This window comes from Rattus rattus, chromosome X, assembly GCF_011064425.1.
Source record: "Rattus rattus isolate New Zealand chromosome X, Rrattus_CSIRO_v1, whole genome shotgun sequence".
Classification (NCBI taxonomy): Eukaryota; Metazoa; Chordata; class Mammalia; order Rodentia; family Muridae; genus Rattus; species Rattus rattus.
In genome coordinates, this window is record NC_046172.1 from 79526433 (window position 1) to 79547961 (window position 21529).

A 21529-nucleotide genomic window follows, 5' to 3' on the forward strand; every position below is an offset into this window, starting at 1 on the left:
ATCACAAATGAAATATGTACAGTACAATTTATCATTTAGAAATTGATTTAAATATTACATTTAATTCATATAACTTTTCTACTTTTTAAAGTAAGCAACACTCATTCAAATTTGTTTATAAATATAATATGACTTTAGTAAACATTCTTGAATCTAGAAGGGACTCAGTGTTTAGCTCAATGGCAGAGTATTTGCATAACATGTATGAAATCCTGGGCTAAAGTTCAAAACCAAACACCAAAAAATGAGGGAAATAGGGAAAGATGTTAAAGTTGAGTTCTGCTGGAAACTAGACTGAAATATATGGTAACTATAACTACTATCACGACTGAGAAAACTGCTATGTAAAGATAGCGAATTTACAGCATTCTTAAATACTAACTTGAATGTTATATTGTAAATGAAAAGTAAATGGATCTTAATTACTTAGCAATTAGTAACCCACATTTTCAGTAAATGAACTTTTATTTACTGTAATTAATTCCCAGTTATGAATATAATTCTCTTACCATCAACGTCTTCATAAATACTGTTAGATGAATTCCTTTTTGGAAAAACTAAAAATTCTGTCAAGTCAGGTGATGGACGTGGACCAAAAAAACTACCAACCATTGTGACTTCCACTTTCTCTTCTGTTCGTTTGTTGGCCTGACATCTTATGACAACTGTAAGAGAAACATATTTTTCAGTTAATTCTACTATTAGATACAATTGTTTTTACTTAGATAAAATAATTTTTTACAAAACTAAAACTTGATTGAACATAATTAAATTAGCATTTCATGTGACACAAACAGCTATATATTATATATAAACATGAATATTAAATAGTAGATAAAATAGTATCCTAAATTCAAAGTCAAATATGATATAAACATATACATATATATATACACACACATATATGTATATGTTTATATGTGTATATATGTATATATATATGTGTGTGTATATATACCATCATTAGGGACCATATTTGGATGTAAAAATTTGTTTCAGGGACTGATGCAGTCATACTACTATCTCAAGTAGCAACTCAGAACACATGAACTACTTTTTTTTTTTATTATTATTATTAACTTGAGTATTTCTTATATACATTTCGAGTGTTATTCCCTTTCCCGGTTTCCGGGCAAACATCCCCCTCCCCCTCCCTTCCTTATGGGTGTTCCCCTCCCAACCCTCCCCCATTGCTGCCCTCTCCCCAACAGTCTAGTTCACTAGTTTTAAACATCTGTATATTTACTGTGGTAATCTCAGATCTATTTAAATAATAATAGGAAAGTATATGCCTTGAGATAATTAAAATCAAAGTTCAATAATTCTGAGCTTGTAATAATATTTAAAAGTATCTATTTGTCTTTTTACATGCACTTTAAAATTCATACATGCAATGATTTTTTTTAATTTCAAATCTATAAAATCTATCCTGTTAGTGGTTATATATAAGACTACAATGACTTAACATTAACCTAAAATGTGATATGTGAATGTTTATTTATAGCATTAAAGATCTCTATATAGTAGTTACAAATGTACTACATGCTAATATTTACCCCATCAAGTGTAAACATTTTCAATATATTAGAATCAAATGTTTGTATTTATAATTACGGATTACATAACAACAACTAGTATGGGACAGTAGGTTTATAATACTCTTAAACAATATATATGGGAGTACAAATACAGATAAATATCTTCCCAAAATTTACTACACACAGTTTACATAGTGAATATAAATGAAAAATTAGGCCCTCTGGGACCAGACACTTCCAGGTTCTAGTGGCGCCTGAACCTCACTGATCCCAGCCCACAGCTCTCTGCTCCCAAATCCCGTGACAGGGAGAGCTAGACCTTCAGAGGGGCAGACACACCTGGGAAACCAGAGGAGACTACTCTCTGCCCACATTTCTGACGCTAGAGGAAAACACCTAGCACCATCAGGCCAGAAGGAGGGGCAGGCCCTTCTGGTTACTGCACTCACAGAGAGCTAAATCCCAGCCCTGAGGAGTGACTTCAGGCCCGAGACCAGAGGTAAGACCAACTTTTCTGTTCCAAGTGACCTGCCTGGTGGACTCAGGACACACACCTCAGGAACAGCTGAAAGCCAGTAGACAGGAACGACTACACTCCTGAAAGAAGAAGACTCTGCTCCCATAAGTGGCTGAAAGAAAACAGGAAAACAGGTATACAGCACTCTTGATACACAGACCTAAAGGAGAGTCAAGTAACTGCTAGAAATAGCAGAACAAGGTAACACCAGAGAAAACATGATGGGGAGAGGCAAGTGAAGGAACCCAAGCAACAGGAACAAAGACTATATCACATCATCGGAGCCCAATTCTCCTACCAAAGAAAACACTGAATATCCAAACACACCAGAAAAGCAAGGTCTAGATTGAAAATCAAACTTGATCAAGATGACAGAAGACTTTAAGAAAGACATAAAGAACTCCCTTAGAGAAATGCAGGAAAATACATGTAAACAAATAGAAGACCTTAGAGAGGAAACGCAAAAGCCCCTGAAAGACTTACAGGAAACCACAATCAAACCGGTAAAGGAATTGAAAATGGAAAGAGAAACAATAAAGAAATCACAAAGGGAGACAATCCTGGATATAGAAAACCAAAGGAAGAGACAAGGAGCCTCAGATACATGCATCACCAACAGAATACAAGAGATAGAAGAGGGAATCTCAGGAGCAGAAGATTCCATAGAAATCATTGACACAACTGTCAAAGATAATGTAAAACGAAAAAAGCTACTGGCCCAAAACATACAGGAAATCCAGGACACAATGGGAAGATCAAACCTAAGGATAATAGGTATAGGAGAGAGTGAAGACTCCCAACTCAAAAGACCAGGAAATATCTTCAACAAAATCATAGAAGAAAACTTCCCTAACTTAAAGAAAGAGATGCCCATAGGCATACAAGAAGCCTACAGAACTCCAAATAGATTGGACCAGAAAAGAAACTACTCCCATCACATAATAGTCAAAACACCAAATGCACAGAACAAAGAAAGAATATTAAAAGCAGTAAGGGAAAAAGATCAAGTAACATATAAAGGCAGACCTATCAGAATTACACCAGATTTCTCACCATAGGCTATGAAAGCCAGAAGATCCTAGACAGATGTCATACAGACCCTAAGAGAACACAAATGCCAGCCCAGGTTATTGTATCCAGCAAAACTCTCAATTAACATAGACGGAGAAACCAAGATATTCCATGACAAAACCAAATTTACACAATGTCTTTCTACACATCCAGCCCTACAAAGGATAATAAATGGGAAAGCTCAACATAAGGAGGCAAGCTACACCCTAGAAAAAGCATGAAACTAAGCATTTTGCAATAAAACAAAGAGAAGACAAGCACACAAACATAATCACACCTCCGAATACGAAGATAACAGGAAGCAACAATCAGTATTCCTTAATATTTCTCAACATCAATGGACTCAATTCCCCAATAAAAAGACACAATCTGGATACATAATGTGGACCCAGCATTTTGCTGCCTACAGAAAACACACCTCCGAAAAAAACCACAGATATTACCTCAGAGGAAAAGGCTGGAAAACAACTTTCCAAGCAAATGGTCTGAAGAAGCAAGCTGGAGTAGCCATTCTAATATCGAATAAAATCGATTTTCAACCAAAAGTCACCAAAAAACATAAGGAACGACACTTCATAGTCATCAAAGGAAAAACACACCAAGATGAACTCTCAATCCTAAATATCTATGCTTCAAATACAAGGGCACCTATATACGTAAATGAAACCTTACTAAAGCTCAAAGCACATATTGCACGTAACATAATAATAATAATAGGAACTTTCAACACCCCACTCTCATCAATGAACAGATCCTGGAAAAAAATTAAACAGAGACATTGACAGAGTAACAGAAGTCATGAACTAAATGGACTTAACAGATATTTATAGAATGTTTATAGAACATTCTATCCTAAAACAAAAGAATATACCTTCTTCTTACCACCTCACGGTACTTTCTTGAAAATTGACCATATAATTGGTCACAAAACAGGCCTCAGCAGATACAGATACGATAGAAATAATCCCATGCATCCTATCAGAAAACCACGGGCAAAAGCTGGTCTTCAAGAACAATAAGAACACCCACATATACATGGAAGTTGAACAATGCTCTACTCAATGATAACTTGGTCAAGGAAGAAATAAAGAAAGAAATGAAAGACTTCTTAGAATTTAATGAAAATGAAGGTACAACATACCTAAACGTATGGGACACAATGAAAGCTGTACTGAGAGGAAAACTCATAGCTCTGAGTGCATGCATAAAGAAGCAGGAGAGAGCATACATTAGCAGCTTGACAGCACACCAAAAATCTCTAGAACAAAAAGAAGCAAATACACCCAGGAGGAGTAGAAGGCAGGAAATAACCAAACTCAGGTCTGAAATCAACCAAGTAGAAACAAAAAGGACTATACAAACAATGAACAGGACCAAAAGTTGGTTCTTTGAAAAAATCAACAAGATAGATAAACCGTTAGCCAGACTAATCAGAGGACACAGAGAGTGTGACCAAATTAACAAAATCAGGAAAGAAAAGGGAGACATAATAACAGAATCAGAGGAAATTCAAAAAATCATCAGATCCTACTACAAAAGTCTATATTCAACAAAACTGGAAAATCTGGAGGAAATGGACAACTGTCTATATGGATATCAGGTACCAAAGTTAAATCAGGGACAAATAAACTATCTAAACAACCCCACAACTCCTATAGAAAGAGAAGCAGAAATTAAAAGTCTCCCAACCAATAAGAGCCCAGGTCCAGATGGGTTCAGTGCAGAATTCTATCAGACTTTCATAGAAGACCTCAAACCAATACTATCCAAACTATTCCACAAAATTGAAACAGATGGAGCGCTACCGAATTCCTTCTAGGAAGCCACAATTACTCTTATACCTAAACCACACAAAGACCCAACAAAGAAAGAAATCTTCAGACCAATTTCCCTTATGAATATCAACACAAAGATACTCAATAAAATTCTTGCAAACTGAATCCAAGAACACATCAAAACAATCATCCATGATGATCAAGTAGGCTTCATCCCAGGTAAGCAGGGATGGTTTGCATATGGAAAACCATCAACGTAATCCACTATATAAACAAACTGAAAGATTAAAAAAAAACATGATCATTTCAGTAGGTACTGAGAAAGCATTTGACAAAATTCAACACCCCTTCATGATAAAAGTACTGGAGAGAACAGGAATTCAAGGCCTATACGTAAACATAGTAAAAGCCATATACAGCAAACTACTAGCTAACATTAAACTAAATGGAGAGAAACTGAAGCAATTCCACTAGAATCAGCGACTAGACAAGGCTGCCCACTCTCTCCCTACTTATTCAATATAGTTCTCAAAGTCCTAGTCAGAGCAATCAGACAACAAAAAAAAGGGTCAAGAAGGATACAGTTTGGAAAGGAAAGAAGTCAAAAATATCACTATTTGCAGATGATATGATAGTATATTTAAGTGATCCCAAAAAAGTTCCACCAGAGAGAACTACTAAACTAATAAACACCTTCAGCAATGTGGCTGGGTATAAAATTAACTCTAATAAATCAGTAGCCTTCCTCTACACAAAAGAGAAACAAGCCGAGAAAGAAATTAGGGAAATGACACCCTTCATAATAGTCCCAAATAATATAAAATACCTCCGTGTGACCTTAACCAAACAAGTGAAAGATCTGTATGATAAGAACTTCAAGCCTCTGAAGAAAGAAATTGAAGATCTCGGAAGATGGAAAGAGCTCCCATGCTCATGGATTGGCAGGAGTAATACAGTAAAAATGGCCATTTTACCAAACGTTATAAACAGATTCAATGCAATCCCCATCAAAATTCCAATCCAAATCTTAATAGAGTTAGTCAGAACAATTTGCAAATTCATCTGGAGTAACAAAAAACCCAGCATAGCTAAAAGTATCCTCAACAATATTAGGACCTCCGGGGGAATCACTATCCCTGATCTCAAGCAGTATTACAGAGCAATAGTGATAAAAACTGCACGGTATTGGAACAGAAACAGACAGATAGACTAGTGGAATAGAATTGAAGACCCAGAAATGAACCCACACACCTATGGTCACTTGACTTTTGACAAAGGAGCCAAAACCATCCAATGGAAAAAAAGATAGCATTTTCAGCAAATGGTACTGGTTCAACTGGATGTCAGCATGTAGAAGAATGCAGATTGATCCATGCTTATCACCCTGTACAAAGCTTAAGTCCAAGTGGATCATGGACCTCCACATCGAACCAAATACAAAGTAATAGAAGAAAAGGTGGGGAAGAATCTCAAACACATGGGCACTGGAGAAAATTTACTGAACAAAACACCAATGGGTTATACTCTAAGATCAAGAACCGACAAATGGGATCTCACTAAACTGCAAAGCTTCTGTAAGGCAAAGGACACTGTTGTTAGGACAAAACGGCAACCAACAGATTGGGAAAAGTTCTTTACCAATTCTACATCTGATAGAGGGCTTATATCCAAAATATACAAAGAACTCACGAAGTTAGAATGCAGGGAGACAAATAACCCTATTAAAAATGGGGTTCAGAGCTAAACAAAGAATTCACAGCTGAGGAATGACAAATGCCTGAGAAGCATCTAAAGAAATGTTCAATATCTTTAGTCATAAGGGAAATGCAAATCAAAACAACCCTGAGATTCCACCTCACACCAGTGAGGATGGCTAAGATCAAAAGCTCCAGTGATCCAATTAAAACAACAATGCTGACCAACTAGAACTTCCAGGGTCTAAAACAACTATCAAAAGACTATACATGGACTGACCCAGGGCTCCAACTGCATATGTAGTAAAGAATTGCCTTGTTGGGCCATCAGGGAAGGAACCCCTTGGTCCTACCCAAAAGGTGGACCCCAACATATGGGGAATATGGGGGGCAATAAGAGGGGTACAGGGGAAAACCCAGATGTGGGAGGGAGGGGGAATGGGGCTCATGGACAGAAACTGGAAGGGAATAACCTTTGAAATGTAAGTAAAGAAATAGATCTAATAAAAAATGAAAAAGAAAGATGTACAAAATTAACTGCTATTCTTCAACACTTTTTAACAATATTTATTCTATAATACCTGTATTACAAAATTTCATTTTTATATTATATATATACTTATAAGTAGTATTTACATACCTTATAAACAGTATGTAGAATAAAAATAACTGTTTAAATCAGAGATAACAGAAGGAGTAACATGGTTTGGTAAAATGTACACATTTCTCTGGTTATAATTAAGGTCAACCTTGAGATATTAATTTTAAAGCTAAGGAGATTTATTTATAGTTAGTCACAGGTCCTCACTAGTAAATCTTTAGTAAATTAATGCTCTGTTCATCACACTGGATTCATTTATTATTGTGTTACAGTATATCACTTGTGGAAATATTTTCTTTTTTTTTTAATAAAAATGATTTTTAATTGCGAGTATTCCATATTTACATTTGAGAATGTTATTCCTTTCGGTTTCAGGCAAACATCCCCTAATCCCTTCCCTCCCTTCTTTATGGGTTTCCCCTCCCCATCCTCCCCCATTGCGCCTCCACCAACAATCACATTCACCTGGGGTTCAGGTCTTAGGGACCAAAGGGCTTTCTCTTACACTGGTGATCTTACTAGGATATTCATTGCTATCCTAAGATCACCAGTCAGGGTCAGTCCATGTATAGTCTTTAGGTAGTGGCTTAGTCCTGGAAGCTCTGGTTGCTTGGCATTGTTGTTCATAAGGGGAGAGCCTTCAAGCTCTTCAGTTCTTTCTCTGATTCCTTCAACAGGGTCTATTCTCAGTTCAGTGGTTTTGCTGCTGGCATTAGCCTCTGTATTTGCTGTATTCTGGGTGTCTCTCAGGAGATCTACATCCGGCTCCTGTCAATGCCTTCACTTCTTCTTCATCCATCTTGTCTAATTGGGTGGCTGTATGTATGGGCCACATGTGGGGCAGGCTCTGAATGGGTGTTCCTTCTGTCTCTGTTTTAATCTTTTTCTCTATTCCTGCCAAGGTATTCTTGCCCCAGTAAAGAAGGGTAAGCATTCACATTTTGATCATCCGTCTTGAGTTTCATGTGTTCTATGCATCTAGGGTAATTCAAGCATTTGGGCTAATAGCCACTTATCAATGAGTGCATACCATGTGTGTTTTCTGTGATTGGGTTACCTCACTCTGGATGATATTTTCCAGTTCCAACCATTTGTCTGTGAATTTCATAAAGGCATTCATTTTGATAGCTGAGTAATATTCCATTGTGTAGATGTACCATATTATCTATATCCATTCCTCTGTTGAAGGGCATCTGGGTTCTTTCCAGATTCTGGCTATTATAAATAAGGCTGCTATGAACATAGTGGAGCACGTGCCTTTTTTATATGTGGGGGCATCTTTTGGGTATATGCCCAAGAGAGGTATAGCTGGATCCTCAGGCAGTTCAATGTCCAATTTTCTGAGGAACCTCCAGAGTGATTTCCAGAATGGTTTTACCAGTCTCCAATCCCACCAACAATGGAGGAGTGTTCCTCTTTCTCCACATCCTCGCCAGCATTTGCTGTCACCTGAGTTTTTGATCTTAGCCATTCTCACTGGTGTGAGGTGAAATCTCAGGGATGTTTTGATTTGCATTTCCCTTATGACTAAAGATGTTGAACATTTTTTTAGGTGTTTCTCAGCCATTCGGTATTCCTCAGCTGTGTATTCTTTGTTTAGCTCTGAACCCCATTTTTTAATAGGGTTATTTGTCTCCCTGTGGTCTAACTTCTTGAGTTCTTTGTATATTTTGGATATAAGGCCTCTATCTGTTGTAGGATTGGTAAATATCTTTTCCCAATCTGTTGGTTGCCGTTTTGTCCTAACCCACAGTGTCCTTTGCCTTACAGAAGCTTTGCAGTTTTATGAGATCCCATTTGTCGATTCTTGATCTTAGAGCATAAGCCATTGGTGTTTTGTTCAGGAAATTTTTTCCAGTGCCCATGTGTTTCAGATGCTGCCCTAGCTTTTCTTCTATTAGTTTGAGTGTATCTGGTTTGATGTGGAGGTCCTTTATCCACTTGGACTTAAGCTTTGTACAGGGTGATAAGCATGGATCGATTTGCATTCTTCTACATGTTGACCTCCAGTTGAACCAGCACCATTTGCTGAAAATGCTATCTTTTTTCCATTGAATGGTTTTGGCTCCTTTGTCAAAAATCAGGTGCCCCATGGGTGTGTGGGTTCATTTCTGGGTCTTCAATTCTGTTCCATTGGTCTATCTGTCTGTCTCTGTACCAATACCATGCAGTTTTTTTATCACTATTGCTCTGTAATACTGCTTGAGTTCAGGGATAGTGATTCCCCAGAAGTCCTTTTATTATTGAGGATAGTTTTAGCTATCCTGGGTTTTTATTTTATTCAGATGAATTTGCAAATTGTTCTGTCTAACTCTTTGAAGAATTGGATTGGTATTTTGATGGGATTGCATTGAATCTGTAGATCGCTTTTTGGTAAAATGGCCATTTTTACTATATTAATCCTGCCAATCCATGAGCATGGTTGATCTTTCCATCTTCTGAGGTCTTCTTCAATTTCTTTCTTCAGACTCTTGAAGTTCTTATTGTACAGATCTTTTACTTGCTTGGTTAAAGTCACACCGAGGTACTTTATATCATTTGGGTCTATTATGAAGGGTGCTGTTTCCCTAATTTCTTTCTCGGCCTGTTTCTCTTTTGTGTAGAGGAAGGATACTGATTTATTTGAGTTAATTTTATACCCAGCCACTTTGCTGAAGTTGTTTATCAGCTTTAGTAGTTCTCTGGTGGAACTTTTGGGATCACTTAAATATACTATCATATCATCTGCAAATAGTGATATTTTGACTACCTCTTTTCTGATCTGTATCCCCTTGACCTCCTTTTGTTGTCTGATTTCTCTGTCTAGAACTTCAAGAACTATATTGAATAAGTAGGGAGAGGTAGGCAGCCTTGTCTAGTCCCTGATTTTAGTGGGATTGCTTCAAGTTTTCTCCCTTTAGTTTAATGTTAGCAACTGGTTTTGCTGTATAGCTTTACTATGTTTAGGTATGGGCCTTGAATTCCTATTCTTTCAGGACTTTTATCATGAAGGTGGTGTTGAATTTTGTCAAATGCTTTGTCAGCATCTAATGAAATGATCATGTGGTTTTGTTCTTTCAGTTTGTTTATATAATGGATCACGTTGATGGTTTTCCGTATATTAAACCATCCCTGCATGCCTGGGATGAAGCCTACTTGATCATGGTGGATGATTGTTTTGATGTGCTCTTGGATTCGGTTTGTCAGAATTTTATTGAGTATTTTTGCATCGATATTCATAAGGGAAATTGGTCTGAAGTTCTCTTTCTTTGTTGGGTCTTTGTGTGGTTTAGGTATAAGAGTAATTGTGGCTTCATAGAAGGAATTCGGTAGTACTCCATCTGTTTCAATTTTGTGGAATAGTTTGGATAATATTGGTATGAGGCCTTCTATGAAGGTCTGATAGAATTCTGCACTAAACCCGTCTGGACCTGGGCTCTTTTTGGTTGGGAGACCTTTAATGACTGCTTCTATTTCCTTAGGAGTTATGGGGTTGTTTAACTGGTTTATCTGTTCCTGATTTAACTTTGGTACCTGGTATCTGTCTAGGGAATTGTCCATTTCCTGCAGATTTTTAAGTTTTTTTTGAATATAGGCATTTGTCGTAGGGTTTGACGCTTTTTTTAATTTTCTCTGAATCTGTAGATATGTCTCCCTTTTCATTTCTGTTTTTGTTAATTTGGACACACTCTCTGTGTCCTCTCGTTAGTCTGGCTGAGGGTTTATCTATCTTGTTGATTTTCTCAAAGAACCAACTTTTGGTTCTTTTGATTCTTTCTGTGGTCCTTTTTGTTTCTACCTGGCTGATTTCAGCTCTGAGTTTGATTATTTCCTGCCTTCTACTCCTCCTGGGTGTATTTGCTTCTTTTTGTTCTAGAGCTTTTAGGTGTGCTGTCAAGCTGCTGACATATGCTCTCTCCTGTTTCTTTCTGCAGGCAATCAGGCTCTGAATTTTCCTCTTAGCAGCTTTCATTTGTTTCCCATAAGTTTGGGTATGGTACCTTCATTTTATTAAATTCTAAGAAGTCTTTAATTTCTTTCTTTATTTCTTCCTTGTCCAGGTTATCGTTGATTAGGCATTATTCAACTTCCATGTATATGTGGCGTTCTTCCCTTATTACATTTATTGAAGACCAGCTTTAGGCCGTGGTGGTCTGAAAGCATTCATGGAATTATTTCTATCTTTCTGTATCTGTTGTGGCCCGTTTTATCACCAATTATATGTTCAATTTTGGAGAAAATACCATGAGGATCTGAGAAGAAGGTATATCCTTTTGCTTTAGGATACAATGTTCTATAAATATCTGTTAAGTCCATTTGGCTCATGACTTCTCTTAGTCTGTCTACGTCTCTGTTTAATTTCTGTTTCCATGATCTCTCCATTGATGAAAGTGGGGTGTTGAAATCTCCTACTATTATTGTGTGAGGTGCAATGTGTGCTGTGACCTTTAGTAAGGTTTCATTTATGTATGTATGCCCCTGTGTTTGGGGCATAGATATTTAGGATTGAGAGTTCATCTTGGTGGTTTTTTCCATTGATGAATATGAAGTGTCCTTCCTTATCTTTTTTGATGACTTTGAGTTGAAAATTGATTTCATTTGATATTAGAATGGCTACTCCAGCTTGCTTCTTCCGACCATTTGCCTGGAAAGTTGTTTTCCAGCCTTTCACTCTGAGGTACTGTCTGTCTTTGTCTCTGAGGTGTGTTTCCTGCAGGCAGCAGAATGCAGGGTCCTCGTTGCGTATCCAGTTTGTTAATCTATGTCTTTTTATTGGGGAGTTGAGGCCATTGATGTTGAGAGATATTAAGGAATAGTGATTATTGCTTCCCGCTATATTCATATTTGGATGTGAGGCTATGTTTGTGTGCTTTTCTTCTCTTTGTTTTGTTGCCAAGACGATTAGTTTCTTGCTTTTTCTAGGGTGTAGCTTGCCTACTTTTGTTGGGCTTTACCATTTATTATCCATTGTAGTGCTGGATTTGTAGAAAGATATTGTGTAAATTTGGTTTTGTCATGGAATATCTTGGTTTCTCCATCTATGTTAATTGAGAGTTTTGCAGGATACAGTAATCTGGGCTGGCATTTGTGTTCTCTTTGGGTCTGTATGACATCTGTCCATGATCTTCTGGCTTTCATAGTCTCTGGCAAAAAGTCTGGTGTGATTCTGATAGGTCTGCCTTTATATGTTACTTGACCTTTTTCCCTTACTACTTTTAATATTCTTTCTTTATTTTGTGCATTTGTTGTTTTGACTATTATGTGTCGGGAGGTGTTTCTTTTCTGGTCCAATCTATTTGGAGTTCTGTAGGCTTCTTGTATGCCTATGGGTATCTCTTTTTTTTAGGTTAGGGAAGTTTTCTTCTATGATGTTGTTGAAGATATTTACTGGTCCTTTGGGCTGGGAGTCTTCACTCTCTTCTATACCTATTATCCTTAGGTTTGATCTTCTCATTGAGTCCTGGATTTCCTGTATGTTTTGGACCAGTAGCTTTTTCCGCTTTACATTATCTTTGACAGTTGAGTCAATGATTTCTATGGAATCTTCTGCTCCTGAGATTCTCTCTTCCATCTCTTGTATTCTGTTGGTGATGCTTGTATCTACAGCTCCTTGTCTCTTCTTTTGGTTTTCTATATCCAGGGTTGTTTCCATGTGTTCTTTCTTGATTGCTTCTATTTCCATTTTTAATTCCTTCAACTGTTTGATTGTGTTTTCCTGGAATTCTTTCAGGGATTTTTGTGTCTCCTCCCTATGGGCTTCTACTTGTTTATTTATATTTTCCTGTGTTTCTCTAAGGGAGTTCTTAATGTCTTTCTTGAGGTCCTCCAGCATCATGATCAAATATGATTTTGAAACTAGATCTTGCTTTTCTGGTGTGCTTGGATATTCTGTGTTTGCTTTGGTGGGAGAATTGGGCTCCGATGATGCCATGTAGTCTTGGTTTCTGTTGCTTGGGTTCCTGCGCTTGCCTCTCGCCATCAGATTATCTCTAGTGTTACTTTGTTCTGCTATTTCTGACAGTGGCTAGACTGTCCTATAAGCCTGTGTGTCAGGAGTGCTGTAGACCTGTTTTCCTGTTTTCTTCCAGCCAGTTATGGGGACAGAGTGTTCTGCTTTCGTGCGTGTAGTTTTTCCTCTCTACAGGTCTTCAGCTGTTCCTGTGGGCCTGTGTCTTGAGTTCACCAGGCAGGTCGCTTGGAGCTGGAAGGTTTGTCTTACCTGTGGTCCCAAGGCTCAGGTTTGCTCGTGTGGTGTTGCTTATGAGCTCTCCTCGGTGGCCGCAACCAGGAAGATCTGCCCCGCCCTTTCCGAGTGCTTCCGTGCACCAGGGTTCCAGATGGCATTTGGTGTTTTCCTCTGGAGTCAGATATGGGCCGAGTGTAGTCTCTTATGGTTTCCCAGGTGTGTCTGCCTCTCTGAAGGTTTAGCTCTCCCTCCCTTGGGATTTGGGTGCAGAGAACTGTTTATCAAGTCGGTCCCTTCAGGTTCTGGCGGTGTCTCAGAGGCAGCGGATTTCCTGCTCCTGTGCCCTTATCCAAGGGAACCCAGAGGCCGTATACAGTTTCCTCTTGGGCCAGGGATGTGGGCAGGGGTGGGCAGTGTTGGTGGTCTCTTCCGCTCTGCAGTCTCAGGAGTGCCCACCAGTCTCGGCGGTGAACTCTCTCTCCCACGGGGTCTGGGAGCAGTCGGAAATATTTTCTAATTATCTGCCCAATGGACAGTAAGTACATAAATCACAGAGTGAATTGGTATGTCACAGAGCAACAAAATTGTCCTGGGTTTATAAATAATCTGAGTGCTACAGAGAAAAGGAAAAACAGACTTTGACAGTGGTATAAATGAACAGACAGCTGTAGGTTATCTCAGGTATATTCTTAGGGTAGATTAGAGGGGAGTAACAGGGAGGAGAGGAAAGAAGAAAACTGTGATTAGGTTAGAAGAAAGAAAGAAAGAAAGAAAGAAAGAAAGAAAGAAAGAAAGAAAGAAAAAGAAAAGAAAAGGAAGGAAGGAAGAAAAGAAAGAAAGAAGAAGAGAGGGAGGGAGGGAGGAAGGGGAAGGAGGAAGGAAGGAAGAAAAAGAAAATAATGTAGACTGTCCAAAAAGCAATAATGTATGTGCCTAAAATTTTACTCACTTGTTTCTCAAAAGGATTCCTGTCAAAATAACTATAAGCATAATTTTAGACTTGTGGTAAAACAATTATATACCAGATACCAAATTTATTTCAGAATACTTACGTTATTACTATCTCATCTTAATTTGACATATACCGGTTATAAAATACATAATTAATTTGTTAAAAATGAAGTAATTACCAAAAAATCCAGAGGCATAGAAAAATCATGTGGAGTATATTTGATTTTCTTTTAAGTAAACACATAAAAAAGTACTCACAAGCTTTTGTTAAGAATGATATTTCTTTTTAACATATTTAATCTGGGAAAACAAAATCTGTCTATAGTAGGTAAAACAAAGCAAAACTATGAGAATGATAATAGTGTAATATTTAGTTATTAGTATAGGATATTGATCAGTTAATAGTGTATTATACATTTTTTAAAAAGGAAGTGAAGCACTGTGGAAGACATAATTAACACAAAGGACATTTTATCATGTGTCTGAAACATTTTGAAGATAATTTAATATATTCAAAATGACTAAAGTAGTGTTGATAAATGGAAGAGCAAAACTACAAGTTCCATTGACCCATAAATGCCAAGGTACTTTTATATATGTGGATTGTTTTCTCCACTTAAAACAAGGGAGTATTTAATTTTGGCCTTTCTTTATAAACAGTGCTATCACATTTAGGGAAGTGCTCCAGTACAAGGAAAACATACTACTTCTTTCTATTTCAGCATGAAAATGTTATCTAAGTTCAGTAGAGATGAATCCTTTTCATCTCTATAATTTTTTTTTTTTTTTTGTTGCTGAAAGATGGAACGAGGTCCATTACATGCCAAGGAATCCTCTACTTTTGAGCTATAGCCTCAGCCTGGATAAAAAGTATAATTCTTTTATTTGTAATAACTGATATGGAACATGACAGAATGGAATTTCAATCTTTTGAAAAACTCCATCAGAATCCTTTACGGTAGGTACTCAAGATGTGTTTTACCACACCTACTGGTGAGATAAAAAGTAATTTGCAATACTTTTACCAATAGGGCTGCTTGCAACATATCTGCTTGTATTTTCAAAAAGAGGAAGAATTACAGAATGGTCAAAGTTTCTGGAAATTCTGTGTTTCTTATCTTCTGAGTAAAATATACTTACCTGGAGAACTTTTAGGGGGTGGTGCTTGGGGAAGTCCAATGATAGGGTACATCCAGTGTATTGCTTGAATTTCCCCGTAGTCTACGCCAATAAATCTATTTTAAAAAATATATAGAGTTAACATAAAGCAGAAATACTGCCAATATAGATCAAAGAAATAATAATTATACATATGTATCTATATCTATAATACAGGTATGTAACATCAATTGATGAAAAAATAAGGCCATGAATATTAAGGAGAAAGTTGGGATATAGTGGAAGGTTTAGAGTGAGAGAAAGGAATTGATGAAATTATATTATAAAAACAAAATAACTAATAAGAAAGAATAAAGGCTATATTCTTTATTACTCTGAAGGTATTTTAGTAAAGTTCATGCAATTATATTTAGGCAGACAAATGTACAGAAGAGAAAACATTTATCCTTAGCTGATAGTGATATAAACATGTACAAGGAAGTATTAGGAAATTATTTCAAAGTAAATCATCATGGGATGTAAGTCAAAATGTAGAAGACTTAGTGATCTACGTTCCAAGAGTACACCTTTATTTGTTGCTGTAACTAAATGTTGACTGGGAGGTAACAGGTGATATTAAAAATTATACAGTAAAAATTACAAAATACAATTTGTTACAGAACTTCAGAAGGGGATGTCAACTTTATCTTAAGGTGACAGCAGTCAAAATGAGGCGTGCAGCTCATCTACTATTAGAGAAAAAAATTAGAAAAGTTTGCTGATTACTTCTGAAGACAGAATTTTCTTGTAAAATAAAATAGTAAACACTACACAGAAGATTAGTTTTGTATGTGACTTGTGTAACTACAGGTTAGTACACCATATTCAAAAGGACTCTGTGCTTTTAACCACAACTTCCCTACAATGGTCAGTAAGTTTTTTAATAAGATTCCTTTCATTGTAATTTTTAACCGGAATACTACATGTCTACCCCCCCTCTCTTTCTGTTTATGTGTGTGTTCATATAATTAACTATGACTCTGGGAATGGTGAAAATGCATAATAATTGAGCCACAGTAAACTCATGTGGAGAAAAATACATAAATATATGATAAATTAAGATTTTGATTTAAATTAAGGTTTCTACAATAACTAAACTATAAGAGCTGAGGAAACATTTACATTTTGTACTATTATTGAAGTAGGCTTAATGCTCAGCTAAGGAAAGAATGTAAATTACATTCATTGTGGCAATGACATAGAAACAATACACCCTGGTTGCAGCAGTGTTTTAATACTATGTGAGTGCCAGACTTAAAAGTTTTCCATTTCACTCAGACAAGGTGCTGCTGCAGTCAGTCACTATTTTCCCTTTCTAGGCATCTGATTGTTTAAAGGTAATACTTCAACAAACAAATGTATTTTTCTATACTATAAGTTACAGTAGTTCATAACCTATTGAAGTTTATGTTGAACATGTATCGTATCACACATTAAGGAAACCTACCACATCAAGTTATACAAACTATTTTTTATAAGTTATAATTAGTACCTCTTAGTTTCTGCATTTAGTTCATCAAAATTGTCAATAAGCCAATTCTTTTTGTTTGCTCTCTTCACCATAACAATCACCATTGTTTTATATAGTGTCATAGCTGAAGGTATAAATAACACTGGGATATCTAAGCTTCCTTTAGGAGGCACGACAATTCCTGTAAAATATATAAAACAATTTCAAAATGTTATAACATGCTTGCTCAACTATGCTTATTCCTTATCTATTCACAATAGCCAGAAATGGAAATATCTGAAATGTCCTTTAACTATTGAAAGCATAACGAGAACAACAACAACAACAAAACAAAATATTGTCTATATTCACAACGAAATTCTATTAACCTGTAAAGAAAAATAAAATCATAAAATTGCAGGTAAGTCAAAATAACTGAAAAATATACTGAATGAGGCAACTAGGCCCAGAAAGACCAATGTCACATGTTCTTTTTAATTTTACACATAATTTTAATAACAAAAGTAATATTATATTGTTTAATTGCTTTTTAACAAACCCCACAATCTGGAATGCATTTCCCCTAGATTTCCTGAACTGTATTCTAAGATATATTCTTTCAGGAGAAAAGAAGTTTCTCAAGAAGCTTTAAACTTGAAAATTCTTAAAATTGATGTCTTACCTTATCTAAGTGAAAAAAGTGATAAAAGAACCAGAAAACTCATGCATTTTTGCCAGCTCTTACTACATGTTATGGACAAGTAAGTGCAACAATTTATACTAAGTATATGTTCACAACTTTTATTGGTACCCTCAAGTTTCTGGTAATAACATCTTTTCATCCACAAGGTAATCACATTTAGGTGAGCATAGTGAAGGGATATGCTGTGTGACCCTATTCCTGAAGAGGGGAGAATAATACATGATCTGAAAAAAAGAGATATATTGAAGGGAGGAGCCTTTCCTAACTAATTTCAGGATAAGTGTTTTGATTACTCAGGAGACAAAGGGGTTTATTTGAAAGGCTGCATATGAAAAAGAAAAAGTGGCCTTTGAAGGAAGGTACAGAGAAGGCTTGGAAAGGCCAATCCAAGATACAGAGGATTTAGTACTGATGAGAGATCCTAATTTTATAGGCTGAGTGGTAACATTTTAGAATTATACAGGGGTTGGGATTTAGCTCAGTGGTAGAGCGCTTGCCTAGCAAGCGCCAGGTTCGGTTCGGTCCCCAGCTCTGAAAAAAAGAAAAAAAAGAAATAGAATTATACAAAGAATAAGAACTGTGGTCAAAATGAAGAAGTATACTATTTCCAGGCAAGAAAAAATGCCAAGGATGAGGGATATTCCTAAAACAGATGGCAATGAAATGTTAACAAATTCTAAGTATGTGTATACTTTGCTGTGTGCAATGCTTATTATTAAGAAAATTTACCATTCATAAAGACATATGTTAAGAGTTTGCTAATATACACAGGAGCTGAGTGCCTAAAAAGTAAAGAACTCATTATTTCATTTTGGCTATTTTCTTATACCCAAAGTTGTGATAAATACTGCTGCACCACCTATATGTGACAATAGGATAACATGAGTGACAATCAGTTAATAGTGTTGGATTTTGTCAAAGGCTTTTTCAACATCTAATGAGATGATATGTTTTTTCTTTCAGTTTGCTTATATGGTAGATTACATTGATTTTCATCTATTAAACCATTTCTATAGCTCCGGGATGAAGTCTATTTGATCATGTTGGATGATATGTTCTTGGATCTGGTTTCTGAGCATTTTATTTAGTTCCTTTTCATCACTGTTCATAAGGAAAATTGATCTGAAATTTCCTTTCTGTTTTGAGTCTTTGTGTGGTTTAGGTATCAGAGCAACTGTTGGATCATAGAATGAAGTTGGCAATGTTTCTTTGGCAGGCTTCCCTAAGACAGAAGCTGATTGATTTCAGGGGAAAAGAAGGCAGCATGCAGTTCACCTTGGAAGGATGACCTCATGAATTCTTATGTTTTTGTTTGTTTGGCTTTTGTTTATTAACTTCTTTTTGCTGACAGTCTATGTACTTTCATGTGCAGAAAAAAAAAATCAAATAAAATCATCAGACCCTACTATAAAAGCCTATACTCAACAAAAACGGAAAATCTGCCATGAAATGGATGTTTTCTAGACAGATACCACATGCCAAAGTTAAATCAAGAGCAGGTAAACTATCTAAACAGGCCCATATCCCATAAGGAAATACAAGTCATTAAAAAATCTCTCAATCAAAACAGCACAGGGCCAGATAGATTTAGTGCAGCATTCTAACAGACCTTTAAAGAAGACCTGATACCTATATTCCTCAAACTATTCCATAAAATATAAACAGAAGGAACACAACCTAATTCATTCCATGAATCCACAATTACTCTGATACCTAAACCACACAAGTAGCAAATAAAAAAGAGAACTTCAGACTAATCTCGCTTATGAATATCAGTGCAAAAATATTCAATAGAATTCTTGCAAACTGAATCCAAGAACAAAACAAAACCAACATTCACCACAATCAAGTAGGCTTCATCCCAGGGATGCAAATTTGGTTCAATATGTGAAAATCCATTAACATTAACATAATCCACTATATAAACAAACTCAAAGAAAAAAATCATATGATCATCTCCTTAGATACAGAAAAAGCATTTGTCAAAATACAAGACCCCTTTATATTAGAAGTATTGGAGAGATAAGGAATTAACACGTGACCCATATATATACAGCCACCAAAACTAAATAAGATTGATGAAGCTAATAAGTGCATGCTGACAGGAATCAGATATAGATGTCTCCTGAGAGACACAGCCAGGGCATGTCTAATAAACAGAGGGGAATGCTAGCAGCAAACCACTGAACTGAAAATGGGACCCCCATTGGAGGAATTAGAGAAAGGATTGAAAGAGCTGAAGGGATGTGCAATGCCATAAAAACAACAATGTCAACCAACCAGAGCTTCTAGGGACTAAACTACTACCCAAAGACTATACATGGACTGAACCAAGGCTCCAGATGCATATGTAGCAAAGGATGACTTTGCTTTGCACCAAAGGAAGGAGAAGCACTTTGTTCCTGCCAGTGTATTGGAATATTGGGGGGGGGCAGGAATGGGGGTATATGGGGAAGGAAAAACTCTTATAGAAGAGGAGAATGTGAGGGGATAGGGGGCTAATGGACAGGAAACCAGGAAAGGTAATAACATTTAAATAGGTTAATAAAAATAAAAAAAATAGTGTCAAGATTATTTGGGTCAGCAGGGAAGGTTATGTGGATCTGGGAGGAGTTGGAGGATGGGTGTTTACTATAATCAAAACTTGTATGAAACTCTCAAAGAACTGATGACGTATATAATGAATCAATCGAATAAAATGTAAGATTCAAATGTATGATAGGTCACATTGGAAAAATAGAAAGAAAATGACTAGTATTGTTCATTTAAAAATAGATAAATGGGCTAACTTAATATGTAATCTAATACAATTTTTATTACAAAAGAAAGCAATATATGGGTGAACTAAAGCACTAAATGAAAGAGTTGCCTATATACTTTCTCATTAAATACAGAAGAGATTCGAATGCAGATGAATTTTCAATTGATTTCACAATGTGAAAACACAATGCAGAATCAATTGAAGGAACTTTTAAGGAAAATGGTTAATACATGTGTTAATTGAATATAATAAATACAAATTATTATAAGTAAATAAATATTAAATATAGTTATAAAATTCGTAAATGCTACTACAAGTTTAAAATCGATTTGAGAATAAATCAGGTATTCATTCTATTATAAATGATTTCAAATTTCTTTATGATTGATTTCAATATCAATCATATTTTTGTAATTATATGTAATTTTTTCAAAAATTTTTTTTATAGACTTGAGTATTTCTTGTTTTACATTTCGAATTTATTCCTTTCGGTTTCGGGCAAACATCCACCTAATCCTCCCCTCCCTTCTTTGTATGGAATTGTTCCCCTCCCATCCTCCCCATTGCCGCCTCCCAACAATCACGTTCACTGGGGTTCAGTCTAACAGGACCAAGGGCTTCCCCTTCCACTGGTGATCTTACAAGAATATTCATTGCTACCTATGAGGTCAGAGTCCAGGGTCAGTCCATGTATAGTCTTTAGGTAGTGGCTTAGTCCCTGGAAGCTCTGGTTGCTTGGCATTGTTGTTCATAAGGGGTCTCGAGCTCCTTCAAGCTCTTCCAATTCTTTCTCTGATTCCTTCAACGGGGGTCCTATTCTCAGTTCAGTGGTTTGCTGTTGGCATTCGCCTCTGTATTTGCTGTTTTCTGGCTGTGTCTCTCAAGAGAGATCTACATCCGGCTCCTGTCGGCCTGCACTTCTTTGCTTCATCCATCTTGTCTAACTTGGATGGCTGTATATGTATGGGCCACATGTGGGGCAGGCTCTGAATGGGTGTTCCTTCTGTGTCTGTTTTAATCTTTGCCTCTCTATTCCCTGCCAAGGGTATTCTTGTTCCCCTTTTAAAGAAGGAGTGAAGCATTCACATTTTGATCATCCATCTTGAGTTTCATTTGTTCTAGGCATCTAGGGTAATTCAAGCAT

The 21529-nt window shown here is 36.4% G+C and overlaps 1 protein-coding gene across 1 annotated transcript in view; it reads right to left on the reverse strand.

Moving 5' to 3' along the window:
• LOC116889168 (cilia- and flagella-associated protein 47-like) overlaps positions 1-15542 on the reverse strand; it is a 36088-nt gene extending 20546 nt beyond the window's left edge. The window contains exons 1-2 of the mRNA XM_032890334.1: positions 15454-15542; positions 510-665 (exon numbers count right to left, since the gene is read on the reverse strand). Of these exons, the coding sequence (XP_032746225.1) occupies positions 510-665; positions 15454-15505 (208 nt within the window). The 5' untranslated portion in view covers positions 15506-15542. The remainder of the gene's footprint in view (positions 1-509; positions 666-15453) is intronic.
• Between the last annotated feature and the right edge of the window lie 5987 nt (positions 15543-21529).